This window comes from Cotesia glomerata, linkage group LG4, assembly GCF_020080835.1.
Source record: "Cotesia glomerata isolate CgM1 linkage group LG4, MPM_Cglom_v2.3, whole genome shotgun sequence".
Classification (NCBI taxonomy): Eukaryota; Metazoa; Arthropoda; class Insecta; order Hymenoptera; family Braconidae; genus Cotesia; species Cotesia glomerata.
In genome coordinates, this window is record NC_058161.1 from 3634276 (window position 1) to 3652821 (window position 18546).

The 18546-nt window shown below is 27.8% G+C and overlaps 1 protein-coding gene and 2 long non-coding RNA genes across 3 annotated transcripts in view; 1 reads left to right on the forward strand and 2 right to left on the reverse strand.

The window, feature by feature from the left end:
* The first annotated feature begins 2788 nt into the window (after positions 1-2788).
* The window catches only part of LOC123264388 (netrin-3-like), a 228927-nt gene continuing 213169 nt past the window's right edge, over positions 2789-18546 (forward strand). Inside the window, exon 1 of the mRNA XM_044727674.1 lies at positions 2789-4135. Coding sequence (XP_044583609.1) covers positions 2833-4135 — 1303 coding nt within the window. The 5' untranslated portion in view covers positions 2789-2832. The remainder of the gene's footprint in view (positions 4136-18546) is intronic.
* LOC123264405 lies at positions 8557-12355 on the reverse strand. The gene is made up of 3 exons (XR_006509330.1): positions 12248-12355; positions 9134-9255; positions 8557-8721 (listed from the first exon to the last, which is right to left on the reverse strand). It is a non-coding gene; the product is annotated as an uncharacterized LOC123264405 (long non-coding RNA).
* LOC123264408 lies at positions 15733-17725 on the reverse strand. The gene is made up of 3 exons (XR_006509334.1): positions 17559-17725; positions 16806-16972; positions 15733-15909 (listed from the first exon to the last, which is right to left on the reverse strand). It is a non-coding gene; the product is annotated as an uncharacterized LOC123264408 (long non-coding RNA).

Below are 18546 nucleotides of genomic sequence, written 5' to 3' on the forward strand. Positions count from 1 at the left end.
TAACCTACTGGAACTTTTTACAACTAACTAACTACTATAGAGTTCCTATAGCAAAATTTTTTTCTCCGTGTAGAGCGTCAGAATCGGACATTGATGCGTTCGTGAGATATCGTTGTCGAAAAAAATCGAAAAAAGTGTTTTTTTGTAATAATTCCGAAATTTTTTATCAGATTAATTTTTTTCTCCTAAATTTTTTATAGAGCTCAAAAAACCACATCGATCACCGCCTACCACGTGAAAATCGTGGTTTTATCGGTTGGTTTATTAAAAAGTTACAGCAGTTTGAAAATTAGAAAAATCGTGTTTCATCGAATTTTGATAAGACTTTTGAGCTCGAAGAGCTCAAAAGCATAGCAAAGCTATCTTTTTGAGCTCGGAGAGCTCAAAATAACACATAAATTGTATTTTTGAGCTCGAAAAGCGGCCAGGTATTAACGGAATTAGCGGGAAGTTGCAGGGATGGCCTTTAGGGTCAGCCGGTTTCCAAATTTTTTTTTAATCAATTTAATTTTTTTTTTTTCATTACAAAAAAAAATGTAGCTTAATGATTTTTCCGGTATTTTTAACAATTTTTTTTATAATAATAGATATAGTTTGGGTACTTGAAAAATAAATTTAAAAAATCGTATGGTTATTACCGGATCAATTACCAATTATTTAATAGAGTCATAAGTGCAATTTTAAGCGCCTAGGTATGGAACTAGCGGGAAGTTGCAGGGATGGCCTTCAGGGTCAACCGTTTTTCTAATTTTTTTGCTTGTTTAGATTTCTATAAATCATTAATATAGAATAAAAAATTTTGTGTTAAATATTTAACAGTTTTTTGGGTTGATTTAAGAGAGTAAATGTTAAATTTACACATAAAAGTCTTCAATATTTAACACATGAATTTTTTGACGAAAAACTTTTTACTATCCGTTAAAAATGAATTTTATTACTATTAAATTTAAGACGCTGCTTTTTTAAGATTATGAAAATATTTTATTTAATTAATAATTTGAGTATAGAAGTGTCTTTTCACACGTAAAAAAATCCTGATAAATCCACGCAGCGTAAATGTAAGGCCCTTATATTCACGAGGCGTGAATTTATCAGGACTTTTTTACGTACACAGAAAAAAAATGTTCTTGAATTAAGTATATAATTTTAAAGAACTTAATATTCTTGATTTGAGTAGAAAAATTCTTTATTTAAGGCAATTTTTCTTGATTTAAGAAAATTTTACTTGATTCAAGAATTTTTCTCTTGAATCAAGTTAATTTTTTTTTCAGTGTTTGAATAGACATGTCCTTTAAGTAGGGTAGAAGTACCGTTTTTGGCCATCTTAGCACCGTTTTTTGCCAGTTAACATTTGAATTAATTTATAAAAAATTATAATATTATAATCATATTTTTTGTTGTTTTAAAAAAATTAATATTAAAACAAATTGAGTTTGTAATGGTTTATCAATATAAATTCATTTCTATCGTTTATTTGAACAATAAATGGCCATAAACGGTACAGTGGCCACAAACGGTACTATAATATATTTTATTTTAAATTTTAGAAAAAAATTAGTTACTTTTACCATAAAAAGAAATTTAGTTAAAAAATTTATTTTTAAAATTTTCGTCTATTTTTTAAACTGATTTTAATTTTTGGAAATTATATAAATATTTATTTTATATAAAAACTAATTTTTTAAGTTAATTTAAAACTAATTTTTACAAATAAAGTATTGGTACACAGAAAAAAAAACCCCCGAGTCAAAAAAAAGAACTTAGATGAGCTTAAATGATTTAAATTAATTTTTTCAACTCGAGAAGTAAATTTTGAAGAACTCTACTGTCCTTTTTTATTCAAATTTAACTTGATTCAAGAAAATAAAACTCTTCAAAATTATTTTCTTAGTTCAAGAATTTTTCTTTTGATTCAAATAAATTTTTTTTATCGTCGATCCTAAATAACTAACTAATAAATAATTAATTTAATCGATAATAAATTTTTCAGTCGAAAAAAAAATTTCTTGATTCAGAAAAATATTTCTAAACGCAATAATAACTTTCTTAATTTTCAAATTTATGAAATTGACTCCTAGAAAACATTTAAATCCATTAATTAAAATTTTTTTCCAAAAAGTCGCAAGCTTACCCTTTAACAATAAAAAAAAATCCTCCTTAATTCACTCTAGACTGTCCAAGACAAAGTTTCCAAATGCTGTCATCACCAGACAATTAAAAAACAATAACACTTGTCGAACCGGCGGTTTAGCATCCCTCGTAATCCGTATCTCTTCATCTCATCTCATCTGTCTTTCTGGATCCTTACAATAATAACAATAATAATAATAAGAAGAGAGATGGTTAGTTTCGCGTGAGTGCGATTGGCCGCTACCTATACACTGGTGGAGCACGGAAGGGGAGTCGAGCTTTCAGGGAGGGCCTGTACAACTCTGCGCGAGATCCCGCTCAGTTAGCGGCTAGCCGCCACCAGATTCGTGTGTATCTAGTGTCGTCTCTCGTCTTAAATTCAATCTCAGTAAAACTTTTACTTAAGACTTCTAAAATTTCGCGCTTTTTTTTCGGGAGTGTTTAATCGGGAGTTCTTTAAAAATTAACATTTAATAAATAACAAACTAAAATTATTAAAAAAAAAATCAATAAAAAATAAAAATAAATTTTATTAAAAATCAAAATCAATAAAAAATAAAAATAAATTTTATTAAAAATAAAATCAATAAAAAAATAAAAATAAAATCAGTAAAAAAAAAAAATAAATTTTATTTAAAATAAAATTATTAAAAAAAATGAAACTTTTCTAATCTAAAAAAGTTTTTAAAAAAAATTAAAAAAATGGCTTTATTTAAATTTAAGTGTTCATCAGTGTTACTAATAATAACAATAATCCTAACAATAAACAAAGTGAAATGCAGTGAAATTTACGCAAAAATGTTTTCAAGCCAAGCAATGCCCGCGGATCCATGCTACGACGAAGAGCGTCCGCGGCGTTGTATCCCCGACTTTGTAAATGCAGCATTCGGCCGCTCCGTCGAAGCATCATCAACCTGCGGAACAGGCGGCCCTACGCGCTACTGCGACGTGCAAGAGCCGCACGGAGCTTCAGGAGTGGGGCAGTGTCACGTTTGCGACGATACAACTCCGCGTCGACGATTTCCCGCGAGCCACTTAACAGATTTAAACAATCCGAACAATGTAACTTGTTGGCGAAGCGAGCCGCTTGTATCTTCCCAAAGTTTCAACGCTCCGCCCGATAACGTCACTCTGACCTTATCTTTAGGCAAAAAATACGAATTGACTTATGTGAGCTTGCAATTTTGCCCCAAAGCGGCTAAGCCGGACTCGATAGCGATCTACAAGTCGACGGATTACGGAAAAACCTGGCAGCCGTTTCAATTTTACTCCTCCCAGTGCCGGAAAGTGTACGGCCGGCCGAATCGTGCGACAATCACGAAGGCTAACGAGCAAGAGGCTCGCTGTACGGACAGCCACAGGTTCACTGGAGGGGATGGCCTTGGCCCGGCCGGACGGATCGCATTTAGCACTCTGGAGGGGAGACCTTCCGCCGCGGACTTTGACAATTCTCCTGTGCTCCAAGATTGGGTCACTGCCACAGATATTAGGGTGATTTTTAATCGATTGCACATTCCGCAGCCGGAATTAATGAGTGCGGAGGATTTGGGGATCGAGGAACTGACCAAACGGGAGAGGGAGAGGGAGGAGAGGGAGAAGATGAAGAACCTGAATCATAAGAATAATCTCCTGCATGGATCTGGGATGGATCAGGTGACTGTTTTGCCCTCGGTCCATCAGATTCTGGCCCCCCAGGCGCAAATGCACTCGAATGACGCGATGGATATTGAGGAAATGGGGTTCCAGCCCGAGGTCCCGCCGACTACTATCGTTATGGCCGGGGCTGGGACGGCTATGGCTCATCATTACGCGGTTTCGGACCTCGCGGTCGGCGGCAGGTGCAAGTGCAACGGACATGCCTCCAGGTGTGTCATGGGCAAGGATAACGAGGTGGCTTGTGAGTGCAAGCATAACACCGCGGGAAGAGACTGTGAGAGGTGCAAACCCTTTCATTTTGACAGACCTTGGGCCAGGGCTACTGCTAAGGATGCTAATGAGTGTCAAGGTAAGATTAGGTTTAGGCTTTTCATGATTTTGTTATTCTTCATGCGGAAGGATTGGACGGAAATTTATTAAATGGTTGTGTAAAAATTTTAAGGGCATTTCAGGTTGGATTTTTATATCACTGATAGAAGGATTTCTTAGTATTTAAAAAAATTTCTTTGTATTTAAGAAATCATTTCTTCGTATTTAAAAAATATTTATTAAATACTAAGAAATGATTTCTTAAATACTACACTGGAAAAAAAAATTTTTTCCACCTATAATACTAAATTTTTTACTCAAGTTTTCTTGATTTAAAAAAATTGGTTTTCTTAACCTTAAAATAACACGTTTTATTATAAGGCTAGTTTTTTGACAAAAAACTTTATTCTTACACTGATAAAAAAATTGAGTTGACTCAAGAGCCAAACTCTTGAACCAAGAATACCATTTTGAAGAAAATGATTTTCTTGAGTCAAGAGAATAAATTCTTGAGTTAAGAAATTATTCTTAGTCTAAGAAAATTTTCTTGAGTCAAGAAATTATGACTTCATTTAAGAAATTTTCAATCTTCCTTAATATTTTCTTGAGCCGAGAAAATTTACACTCCAGTCAAGAACTTTTTTTTCAGAGTTTTAAAGTGTTGTTAAATTTATAGGGATAGATTTTTTCAATTTTCACACAGAAAAAAAAATTGAATCAAGTAAACAATTTTAAAGAACTTCATCTTCTTGATCTGAGTAAAAAAATTGTTAAAGTAAGAAATTTTTCTTGGTTAAAGAATTTTTCTCTTGCTTCAATTAAATTTTTTTTGTGTATTTATTTCTATAAACGGATTTTTGAAAACATCCAGAAAAAAAATTTATATAATTATGTTTAGTATTGTACAGCTTTATATAGTGTTTTCTTTCAATGTAAAGTATAAAAAATTTTGTGTTAAATATTTAACACTTTATTGTGTAAATACTTCCTCATGGGGATAATTTGACGTGAAAATTGATAAAATGGTTATGTAAAAATTATAAGGGCATTTCAGGTTGTATTTATATGAAAGTGGTGTCAAGTTTATAGGGGAACATTTTTTTAATTTTTACACAGAAAAAAAAATTACTTGAATCAAGTAAACAATTTTAAACAACTTAATCTTCTTGATTTGAGTAGAAAAGTTCTAAAACTAAAAAATTTTATCTAGTTCAATAATTTTTCGTCTTTATTCAAGGCAATGAAACTTTTCAAAAATATTTTCTTGGTCAAAAAATTTTTCTCTTGATTCAATTTAATTTTTTTTTTTTTGTGTAGAATTGAATAATTAAATTTTTATTAAGAAAAAATGGTTAGTTTATAGAAATAGATCTGTATAAATATTTTAATTAATACTTTTTGTGTTAATTAATTCTCTTAATATTTAACAAAAAATTTTTTTGACCCAATAACGCAAAATTTTATACTGTATAAAATTAACATTTTTTTTTGTGAATTTAAAATTTTTTTCACAAGCTAAATTAAAATTTTTTTCAATGTAAAATTGACATTGTCAATTTGTTAATTTGACATTGTCAAGAAGTGAAATTAAAAAATTAACAAATTACTCTGTAATTTTAACAGAATTTTTTTTTCCGTACAGCTTTGTGTAATTAGTTTTCTTTTTTTTTTTTTATTATGTAAAAATTGCAATTGTCTTCAAATTTACATTCTATAAATCAAAAATAATTTTATAATTTTTATTAATACCCAAAAAAATTTTTTATTAAAATTTACTAGTAATCATTCAAAAATAAAAAAGTAATTATTCATCTTTTAATATGCTTACATTTTATATATATGAAAATTGATTAATTAAGGTCCAACGCAAGCGACGTAACCATATCCGTAGTCGAAGCACTTTTTGCTGCAGCATTGAGAATCTTTCGTACAATAAAGACAAAAAGATAAATTAGCAAAAATGAAATTTTCTGAGGCAAACATCGCAAAAATTTATCTTTAATAATTCTTAGATATTCATCATCGGCGTAACAACCCTCTACAATTGCATCCGTCATAATATTAACGAGGACAAAAATTAAACCAATCAACCCAAAGAGCTTTGACATTTATAGATTTTTATAAAATTAGTTGCTCTATAAAAATAATTTAATAAGTCAATATAAATATAAATATTATTCCGAAAAGTTCTCAGACATTTTTACTTAATTTATAAAAAAATAATTAATTAAAATTTACTCAATGTTTTTGAAGCGTACACAGCACTAGGTCGTATTGTAGACAAATAGTAGAATACAGTAAGCCTTAATAATGTGTGTCAATTTATATATTGTGTTTATAAAGAAAAAATGATTATTATTGAGTATAATCGACAAGGACGAATCGCTTGTTTGGTAAAAAATAAATGCACTTATGCTCAATGCCTAATTATCGATACATTTTATCTATTTAAATTGTCAAATAATTACTGATAGTATTTTCAAAGGAAAAAGTTTTAACAATAAACAAAAAGTAGACGATATGATTGAAATTACAGCAATAATTTTTATTTTAATGAAGTTTTATTAAAATTTATTTATTTAAAATTATAAACATTTTTTACATCATTAAAAATTTTTGTGCAGAAATTCCTGATAAAATTATTGCACGAAAAAAAGAAAAAGGGAAAAATTATATTATGTAAAAATAATGTTGAAGCTGTAAAAATTAATATTCAGATTTTTAATTTTAAAAATAATATTAAATTAAGTAAATACGCATTAGAATGAAAATGACGTCTGTTAAAAATATTATACTCGTTAACCTTGCTAACTTTGTATTGTAAAAAAGCAATTATTTAACCTTATCATTTAATTAAAAGCAGGAAATAGTATATTACACCCCTAGGGAAGTAAAGTAATAAATGTCTCAGATCACAGATAATTGTTGGCCGAGGCGAAGCCGAGGTCAACAAACATGTGATCTGAGGCTTTCTTATTTACTTCCCGAGGAGTGTATACTATTTTTTTCCCCGACGAAGGCGTAAAGCGGCAACTTCGTTTCGCACAGCGGGGCTAAAGTTAACGCTTTACGCCCGGAGGGGAAAAAATAATGTTTTTTCATAATTTCAAAAGTATCAGTAGTAATATATATCGTAATCAATAAACCATATTTATTTTTCACTTTTGTAAGTTGTAATGGAATTAATTAAAAATGTGAATATTAATTTTTATTGGCAATAACATTTTGAATTTTTGTTTTTTAAATTACAAATTTTTTTTCTCCTACCAATGCCGAAAGTTCGGTTTTCCTCCCGCTGTATTCCTATGTATTCCATCGTATTTTAGCATCGGCGTGGGCGTGTGACAAAAGTCGCGCGGAACCTTATTTTCAACATTAAATAAAATAGTACATTTCTTCCCGATTATTTTCTTGAGCGAAAAAAAAAATTTTTTGACACAAAAAATTTCACTTATTTAAACTAAATTAATTCTCATGCTTTAAGAAATACGTATCTTGATCCAAGAAAATTTATTCAAGTCAAGAAAATCTTGTTGTTTTGAGAAAATTCAGCCTCTTGCTCCAAAAAATTTAGTTCTTGATTGAAGTAAATTTTCTTGTCTTGAGAAAATTTCTCTCTTGCTCCAAAAAATTAAATATAGAGATAGAAGTAAATTTTCATTAATATTTTTATTGATTAACATGTCAAATGGGAAGATCAAATGATATTTCATCATTTTTTTTCATTCAATATGTATAGTTGCACGCTAAAATAATATAAAAAGGGTATCAAATATTCAAGAGAAAAATTTTCTCAGCTGAAGTAGGTGGCGCTGCTTCCCTAAAGTATCTAAAAATCTTGATCAAATACAAAAATTTATTGTATCAAGTATTTATGATAATTTGAATTAAGAAAAAATTACTTCCACCAAGAATAGAATTTCTCGAAAAGTTTTTACTTCAGCCAACACAACTTCGGTCTTCTTTCAGGCACCCGACAAATTTTCTCCAGTCAAGAATTTTGTTCTCCAGTCAAGAAATTTTTCTTTCTGTGTAAGAAAAAAAGATAAAGGGAAAAATTACATTATGTAAAAATAATGTTAAAATTTAAAGTTTTAATTTTAAAAATGTTATTAATTTGAGTCATACTATTAAAAAAATCAAAAACAAACGACGCATTAGAAAAATATCGCAGTTTGAAAATAAGAAAAAAATTTTTCTTAAATAATTATCAGATTTTTGAACAAAGAGTGAAAAGTTCCAGCTATGTCCTGTAAGATCGAACTTTTTTTTTAATAAAGCTTAAAAAGTATTTAACTTTCTTTCGAGTAATATTGTTTGCAGTTAAAAAAATATTTTCATAATTTAATTCTTATTTAAAATTAATTGTAAAGTAATGCGAGCAGATGAAATTAATTTTTATTGATGAGACCATTTTTTGATTTTAAGTCTAAAAAAAAAAAACAAAAATTATCTTCTCAAAGAAATTTAATTGATTTATTTTGGGTGTACATAGCTTGGAATATTTTTCAATAACCAGTTGTATTTACTTTAAAAAGTAATCAGAAATTGTAATTAACCACACATCCACCGATCTACCCACAGCTTGCACGTCGTCGGTGAGCAGCATTGATCATCAGATGTACACTAATGTAAACAAATAATTTAATGAATATTTTTTGTTGAATAATAAACTAGGCTAAAAAAATTATTTATAAAAAATTGCACTCATAATTTAAAGCTTCTAAAGATGGAATTTTTTAAATAAATTTTTCTTGCTATAATTTATTATTTAAAAAATTTATAAAATTTGTCAGTTGTTTCACAATTACAGTATCATGAAATTTTATGAAAATAAAATTAGCCGACATCTACAAATTTTTATAATTTTTTTTTAAGAAAAAAATAAAAAATTGTTAAACGTTGACTAATTTTAGTATCAAGAAATTTTATTGTTTTTTTATTAATATTCTGTTTCTCAAAATGAAGAAAAAAGTCAAATTTTTAACATCAGTGAGTCAAATTTCTTAGCAAATAAATATTAATTAATAATATATACTAAATCATTATCAGTTTCATCCCAACAAGCCATAACAGTTGAAGAAATCAAAATATTCGCCAAAACTGCAATCAAAACAATCAATATGAAAAGCTTGGACATTTTTCGGCAGGAATTGAACTCTAAAATCAGATTTAAAGAAAGAATAATTAAAAAATAGAAGACTGCCTATGTAGAAAAATATTATATTCTAAGATAATCTGAATATAATAATTTGCGCATATAATGGAATATAATCTGATTATATTGCAATATAATCAGATTATATGTATTCCAATACAATGCATTATAATGTAAACTAAAAATCTGCAAATTCTCGAGTTTAGCTATAAAAAACTAATAAACAGTCAACACAATAATAAATTTCCTAATAGTCTTGCTGAATCTGTCTAGGAAAAACAACAAGTAAAAATTTATTTTTTACTTTTGGAATAAAAAAGAAAAAACTAGAAATCGGTTGACCGCGCAGACCAACCCTAGATCTTCCCGCTAAGTTTGAATTCGAAGTGCCTTAATATGTGTTTTGTTGTTAATATTTGAGCTTTTCAAGCTCAAAGCACCGTTTTTCACATTTTGAGCTCTTTTGGACAAATAACTCATGAAGTCATAAAGTAATAAATTAGTTACGAGACCAGTAATGTTAGCCATACACTGATAGAAGGATTTATTTGTATTAAAAAATCTTTGTTAATAGTTAACAAATCATTTATTAGAGACCACTTTTTAGTATTAAACAAATATTTCTTAGTATTTAAAATGATTTGTTTGTATTTAATAAATCTGATATTCATTTATTAAATATTAATAAATCTTTTTAAATACTAAAAAATATTTGTTAAAGACTAAAAAGCGGTCTCTAATAAATGATTTGTTAAATATTAACAAATATTTTTAACTATAAACAAATCCTTCTATCAGTGTACATAACGAAACTTTGATAGACGTTGACATTCTAGAGCGGGAAATATTTACAATCTATGCCAGAGCAACAATTGATTCCAAAATTTATAGTTCATGTTCGGTCTCAATTCAATTTGATTAATTTTTACTTTTTTCAATAATTTCTTACACATACAATTAATAATTAACATAGTTCATTTACTAACTTTCTGGATTTTTTCTACTCATTGTCATCTTTATCTGAAGGACCCAGACAGCTATAAATTTGGTTACTTTTTAAATACTCAAAATAATTTCTAGTTTTAACAGCTGTATTTCGATTTGTTATTTACTGTCCGTGTAGGTTTTTCCCATCTATTGTAGTTTGTATACCTTAACCAAGACATTCTATCTTTGGAAATTTTAATTATTTACACTGATAGAAGGATTTATTTGTATTAAAAATATTTGTTAATAGTTAACAAATCATTTATTAGAGACCATTTTTAGTATCAAACAAATATTTCTTAGTATTTAAAATGATTTGTTTGTATTTAATAAATCTGATATTCATTTATTAAATGTTAATAAATCTTTTAAATACTAAGAAATATTTGTTAAGGACTAAAAAGTGGTCTCTAATAAATGATTTGTTAAATATTAACAAATATTTTTAACTATAAACAAATCCTTTTATCAGTGTAGAAAATAATCCTTATTTTTCAGCATACAGACTAAAATGTTTTACGATTATTTATAAGTTAATCCTAATATTACAGCTTAAGCCTATCACTTATATTTACGTTTTATTACCTTATTTTTTAAGCTAGTTTTTATTTACAATACCCACATTTCTTTAATTACAATATTTTCCCAAGTTTTTGCTTAGACGCCTGCAAGTCCGCAGCCTATCATAAATCATTAGTCCCTTCAAGTCCTTACCTGATGTCAGTACCTCATACCCCCTCTTGCGCCTAAAGTTGACAATATACATCCGCCTTCTATTCCTCTAATTAGCCAATAGTTTCCTTAAAATATTCTTCCTTAGATTTTTCCGTACTTTTCCACCAATAATAATGCTTGCTTTCCCTTTCCTTATTTTTGCTTGACAAATTTACGCCCTAATCTAAGTTGTAATGTTATACTAAGATTTTTGTATAAGTTAGTTGATTCTAAGATCTCTTATTTTACACACACAAATTTTTGTAACTGTCTAGGCAGAATAAAACAGCATAACTAAATACAGTTCGTTTTTATTCGTGCATGCTAACAGTCTTCTCTAATTTAATAGTTTTACTTTAAAACTGAGCTATAATAAAATAATTGTAGCTCAAAACAGTTCAGAAAATTATCTCAGAGAAAAAAAAAGGTGCAACTCTTGCATTTCATGGAATAATAATCAATGTTTTGGTATAATTCAATTTTTTATATCTTTTAGAAATTTTTCATTTGCAATTATACGAGAATTGATTACCTGCAGAGGACAGAGCATGCTCTGTAGACTCTATTATAGTGACCATAACTGACGAAAAAAAAACTCAATTAGATTACATTACAGAAATTCGGGAGATGTTTTGTTTAGTAGCAGTTGAGCTAGATGATATCGAAGGAAAAGTTTTAAAAGTAAAAAATTATGTTTGTTCGCTAAAAAATTTAAGTTTACAAAGCTAATTTTGACAAAATTTGAAAAATTACATTGTTTTATAATGAATATTTTGACAAAAATATACTGTAAATATTTATTAACCTGTGAGTTAAATCGAATAAAAATATTATGCAGTAACTATGTGTATTAATAATTATTTTTGATAAAATTTAAATTATTTACAGCAAAATCATCTAAACTCCAAAATTTTCAGCTATCTAGAATACAATATAATACATTATATTGAAATATAATCTCATTATATTACAATATAATTTAATTATATTCCATTATATGTGCAAATTATTATATTCAGATTATATTGCAATATAATATTTTTCTACATGGGTGGGCCCATAGCCCATAACCTGTAGGCTCATCAATTTAGAGAGACAATTATTAATAAGTAAATAACATTCGTATAAATTTTTGGTACATAATTTTACTTTTCATTGATGTCTTAATTAATTTTTTCATCTATTTGAATTTTTAAACATAAAATTTTAATGAAATAATAAAATAGGAACAATTTTTTTGTCAGAACAAATTTATTTGTATTTTTTTTATTAAATAGTTTGTAAAATACTCACATATTTCTGGATGCGAAAGGATCGAAGTATTATTGCAGACAATTTCCACTAAAATTCAGTCGCCTTTTTATATGAATATTCATGTGAGGAGCTGAAGAAGGTGTCACATGACTTTCAACGAGGAAAATGATTACATTATTTACAAATTATTAATTTTATCAACATAATTGAACTTGTGATAAATAAATAAAACACACTAGAATAACAATGACGTCTGTTAAAAATATTCTAATCGTTAACTTTACTAATTTCGTATTGTAAAAAGGCAATTATTTAATCTTATCATTTAATTAGAAGCAGGAAAATAAATTTTTTTATAATTTCAAAAGTATCAGTAGTCATATATATCGTAATCAATGAACCATATTTATTTTTCACTTTTGTAAGTTGTAATGGAATTAATTGAAAATGTGGATATCAATTTTTATTGGCAATAACATTTTGAATTTTTGTTTTTTAAATTACAAATTTTATTGATTAATTTTGAATATACATAGCTTGAAATATTTTTTAATAACCAGCTGTATTAGTTACTTTAAAAAGTAATTGGAAATTTTGGTTAAAGGCAGAAGTACTTATCCACGTTTTGCTTGTATTCCAAGCCAGGACAACAGTCAAGAGTCGACGAGCACTAAAGAAAAAAAAATGTAATTAATATTATTAAATACAGAAGAATTTTTTTAAAATTACATTAAAGCCGAAAGATTAATTTAATTTTTAATTTTTTTTATAGAATTTTTTTTTTTTTAATAAAGAAAATGTAGAATTAGCAGCATCAGTATGACACTAAAAATACAAAATAGATTAATAATAATAATTAATAATAGATAAATACTTATTATCTTCGAACGACATACAACCTATGACGGTTGAATGTATCAAAAGGTTTGCCAGAACAGCAATCAAAACAATAAAAATAAAGAGCTTTGACATTTTTAGGCGGGAATTGAACTCTAAAATCAATTTTTAAGAAAGAATAATCAAAAAATTGAAGGCTGGGCCCATAACCTGGCTGCTGAATAATTTAAAGAAACAATTGATAAATAAATAGAAAGAATAATTAAAAAATTGAAGACTGGGCCCATAACTTTAAGAACATGTAGTAAAGTTTGATGTCGGTAATTCATTCTGGACGAGTGACAACAAATGCCTATTGAATATATCGGTTTGCTTATTTAAAACACATGAAAAATACACTAAAGAAGGTTACCAGACTAACTAAATACTCCAAACACTGTTTAAAAAAATTAAACTAGATAATTTACTTTTGGCACTCTCATGCGGTCTACATGAAAGTATAGTAAATGAAATTTTTTGTTGGTAATTAGTTTTCTACCCAAATCTAGCTGCATTTTAATAATTCAGTCTTATAACTAATCTAAACTAAAATAAAAAATAACCAAAAAATTAAATCGATCTCAAATATTATATTGGTTGTACGTTTATTAGTAATTTCTTTATAGTAAAGTTTATTTACTTGAATATGTTATGGGTCCTGAGATAAGGCAGTTTTACGCGCAAACACTACCTATTTATTTATCATTTTGTTATTTTTTTTCAATGATTTAATTTAAAAATAAAAGAATTAATTCACGGATTATTTACATATTCTCAATGCTGATTAATTTAAAGAAACAATTGATAAATAAATAAAAAGAATAATTAAAAAATTGAAGACTGGGCCCATAACCTTAATGCTGATTAATCCAAACTGATAGGTATCAATAAATAGTTATTGATCAAAGATCTTTAGAAGATGTTACAAATTCAAAAAAAATATTTTGAAAAAGTTATCAAATTTTATTAAGCTTAAAAATCAATTAATTGATAAATTTTCAAACATTTCTACTTTTTAGATTTTTTACTATAATTTTATACAGGCAACTATACACAGTTTCATTATTTTTATTGAATTTAATATTATAAAAAATACTTACATATTTTTTGATAAATAAAGAACAGATTCTTACTGAAAATAATAAAGCCAATATTTTCAAATCTCTCTTTATATATTTATCCTTCTTCTACATCATCATACTCTCGTTGTTAACTAACGAGAGTATCACATGATTCGCAAGCAAAAAGTGTTTAATTTTTGATTAAATATTAATAAATTATACTTTTTAACCTTGATATTTGTGTAAAATATTTCCTAGCTGGGAAAAGATTAAAAATTATATTTATCAGGATAAATTAAAAATAGCCGAGCAGCTTTATCGATAGTTAAAAAAAAAACTAGCATTTAAATGAATATACACAATACAATAGTATTACAATAGCAATTAAAAAAAATTAGGAAAACGGTTGACCCTGAAGGCCATCTCTGCAACTTCCCGCTACCTCCATACCTAAGTGCTCAACAATTCACTTATTTTTTAAGCTCTTCGAGCTCAAAAATATAATTTGTGTGTAATTTTGAGCTCTCCGAGCTCAAATAAATCGCTGTTCTGTGCTTTTGAGCTCTTCGAGCTCAAAAAGCTGATGGTAGTTTTATAGAATACTATTTTTCGAATTTTCAAACCGTAATAACTTTTGAATGAATTAACCGATTTTCTCTCGGTTTACGGCATTCAACGCAGTTTTTTGAGTTATTTGACAAATCTTTAAGCGCGAACTGGTCGGACTAAAAATTTCATAGAAATTCTGAAAAAATCATTTTTTTTCAATTTTTTTCGACAACGATATCTCACGAATAAATCAACCGATTTTGACCGGGCTGGTGGCAATCGACGTTGTTTTTTGAGGTTAAGAGCTGATTAGTTTTTTGGAATTGATCGGTTTAGCCGTTTAAAAGATATTTAAAGAAAACGAATTTTTGGAAATTTTATTTTTGAGATTTCTCAAAATTGATCGACTTAAATTCTGTAAATTAGTATCAACATTCTAGGGGCAAAGGAACTCTTCAGAATGCTGCTTGTTTTCATCGAATCGGATGATCCGTTCATCAGTTATGAGAGATTTATATACATACACACACACACACACACACACACACACACATCACGAAGTAATGCCTAACGGCGGTTTCCATGAGGGATTAGGGGAAAGAGGAAAAGGGGTTTAGGGTTTAGTGGGTAGGGGCGCTAGCGTCGAGTTTTAGTATGACACTGCGTCGAGTCGCCACATATCCAGGCCAAACAACTATGCCTAGAATCCGTAAAAAGGATTCCCCCCCCCTTAAAACAAAAAAAAAAAAACACACACACACACACACACACACACATACATACATACATACAGACACGGTGACATCACCGCGGAAATAGTCAGGAAAGCTTCCTAGGACCTCAAAACGTCGAGATCTGATGAAAACTCGATTTTCGAAAAACAGGGTGAAAACAATAACTTCCCGATTTTTGAAAATTCTCAATTTTCTTAGCGGGAAGTTAAAAAATAATAATAATAACAATTTTTTGATTCATATTAATAAATTGTAAAGATATATTTATTATTAATGCGTTTAATTCTAAAATAAAAAAAAATGATCGTTCTAAAAAAATTTTATTAATTTATTTCAGATGTCCTTAGCTTGAAATCTATTTCAATAAACAGTTTGATTAATTATTTTTTGAAGTAATTATAAATTATTCTTTAATGCACATTTTCCATTCTCCAAATGCGTGACACGTTAGATCTTCACAGCAATCGTCGGTAGATCCACACTAAAAAAAAAGAAAAATTTAATGAATATTACCACTTAAGCTAAATAAGCTAAATGTATAATTTAATTTTCATGTTTTTCTTAAAATTTCAGACTCTTATTAATTTTTAACTAATTATTTTTTCATACTAATGGAAGATTCTCTTAAATGAAGTTAGACAATTTGCTAATTAGAACATCGATATTTACACAGAAAGAAAAGTTTCTTGACTGGAGAACAAAATTCTTGGCTCAAGAAAATTTGTCGGGTGCCTGAAGGAAGACCGAAGTAGTGTTGGCCGAACTAAAAATTTTTCTTTAAATTCTATTCTTGGTGGAAGTCATTTTTTCTTAATTCAAATTATCATAAATACTTGATACAGTAAATTTTTATATTTGATCAAGATTTTTAGATACTTTAGGGAAGCAGCGCCACCTACTTCAGCTGAGAAAAAAATTTTCTCACTTTGAGAAAATTTTTCTCTTGAATATTTGATTCCCATTTTATATTATTTTAGTGTGCAATTATACATATTAAATGAAAAAAAATGATGAAATATTATTTGATCTTCCCATTTGACATGTTAATCAATAAAAATATTAATGGAAATTTACTTCTATCTTTATATTTAATTTTTTGGAGCAAGAGAGAAATTTTCTCAAGACAAGAAAATTAACTTCTATCAAGAACTAAATTTTTTGGAGCTCGAGGCTGAATTTTCTCAAAACAAGATTTTCTTGACTTAAATAAATTTTCTTGGATCGATACGTATTTCTTAAATCAAGAAAATTATTTTTGTTGGAATAAGTGAAATTTCTTGTGTCAAAAAAAATTTTTTTTTCGCACAAGAAAATAATTAGGAAGAAAAATATTTTCTTGGCTCAAGTGAACCTTTTTTTCTGTGTTGTAGTACATACTTGATCACTATCTTCTACTGTCAGACATTGATTACTATAATCTTCTTTTTCTTCATTATCACTCATGAAAAATGATGCAATATCAAAGCAATATATTGTATTCGCCAAAAAAACAATCAAAACAATTAAAACAAAGAGCTTTGACATTTTTTGGCGGGAATTTAACTCTGAAATAAATTAAAAAAAAAAATAATTAAAAAATTGGAGTCTGGACCCATAACCTGAATGCTGATCAATTTAACGTCTTACTTAATAACAAAAAAATGTTTATACATTTTAGGTTCCAGAGCCAAATAAATTTTTTTTATCTATCTATCTATCTATCTATACAAATTTTTGGAACGTAAGTTTACTCTTTATTGATTTTTTCGGTAATTTTTTTAACTATTTTAATTTATTTACATAAAAAACTAATAAAATAAAAAAATAGAATTAAATTTTGCTGCAAATCGAATTTTTGAGAATATTTTTTTTTAGTAAATAGTTTATAATATCAATTCTAAAGAAAAATTAATTAAAAAATTGAAGACTGGGCCCATAACCTTAAGGTTGTTTAATTTAAAGGGATAATTAACAGCTAAATAATATTTATATAAATTTACGGTACATAATTTTACTTCTTATTGATTTCTTCATTAATTTATTTAACTACTTAAATTTATTCACATCAAAATTTTATGAAATAATAAAATATTTTAACAAAGCAAATTTATTTATTTTTTATTTTTAGTGTAAAGTTTATAAAATACTCACATATTTCTTGAAGAAAAAAGAATGAATTATTGCAGATGAAGCTCACAAATATTTAGTCGCCTTTTTTTATAATTATTTTCGTAGTGAGCGGCTAAAGGTATCAAATGATTTTCCACCAGGAAAATGATAAAATTCTTATTAGCATTACTCATGTAGTATTCACTTTATCTACGTAATTGAACTTGCGATAAATAAAAAATACGCTGTAGCATCGCAATCATAAACAACAATTGTCGTAGACAAGTTAATTAACCACATTGGATATTTCGTATTCTAAAAAAGTAGTTATCTAATTTATGATTTTGTTAAATTGATTCTAATGCGGCTAAAAGAATCAAAAATTAAGGACGCGCTTAAAAAATATTCCAGTTTAAAAATTAAAAAAAAAAAATTAGAAAAACGGTAGACCCTGAAGGCCATCCGTGCAACTTCCCGCTAATTCCATACCTAGGTGCATAAAACTGCACTAATGACGTTTTTGAGCTCTTCGAGCTCGAAAATACATTTTATGTGTTATTTTGAGCTCTTCGAGCTTACAAGTCTGGTAGAAGTATCATAGAACAATATTTTTTAAATTTTCAAACGGCACTAACTTTTAAATGAATCAACCGATTTCCACGCGGTTGGCAGCATTTGACGCAATTTTTTTAGTTTCATGACGAATCTTCAAGTTTGAATTGATAAAACTAGGAAATTTGGAGTAATTCCAAAAAAACACTTTTTCTGGTTTTCTTTCGTTCATGATATTTCTTGAACGAATTGACCAATTTTGACCGGCTTGACGGCGATCGACGTTGTTTTTGATGTTAAGAGCTGATCAGTTTTTGGAATTGATCGGTCAAGCCATTTAAAAGTTATTCCAAAAAATGTCGGAGTTATGTTAAAAAAACACTTGTTTCTAAATATTTTATCGAGGATATCTCTCGAACCAATCAACCGATTTCTACGTTTTTGGCGGCGATCGACGCGGTTTTTTAAGCTCTGAAAT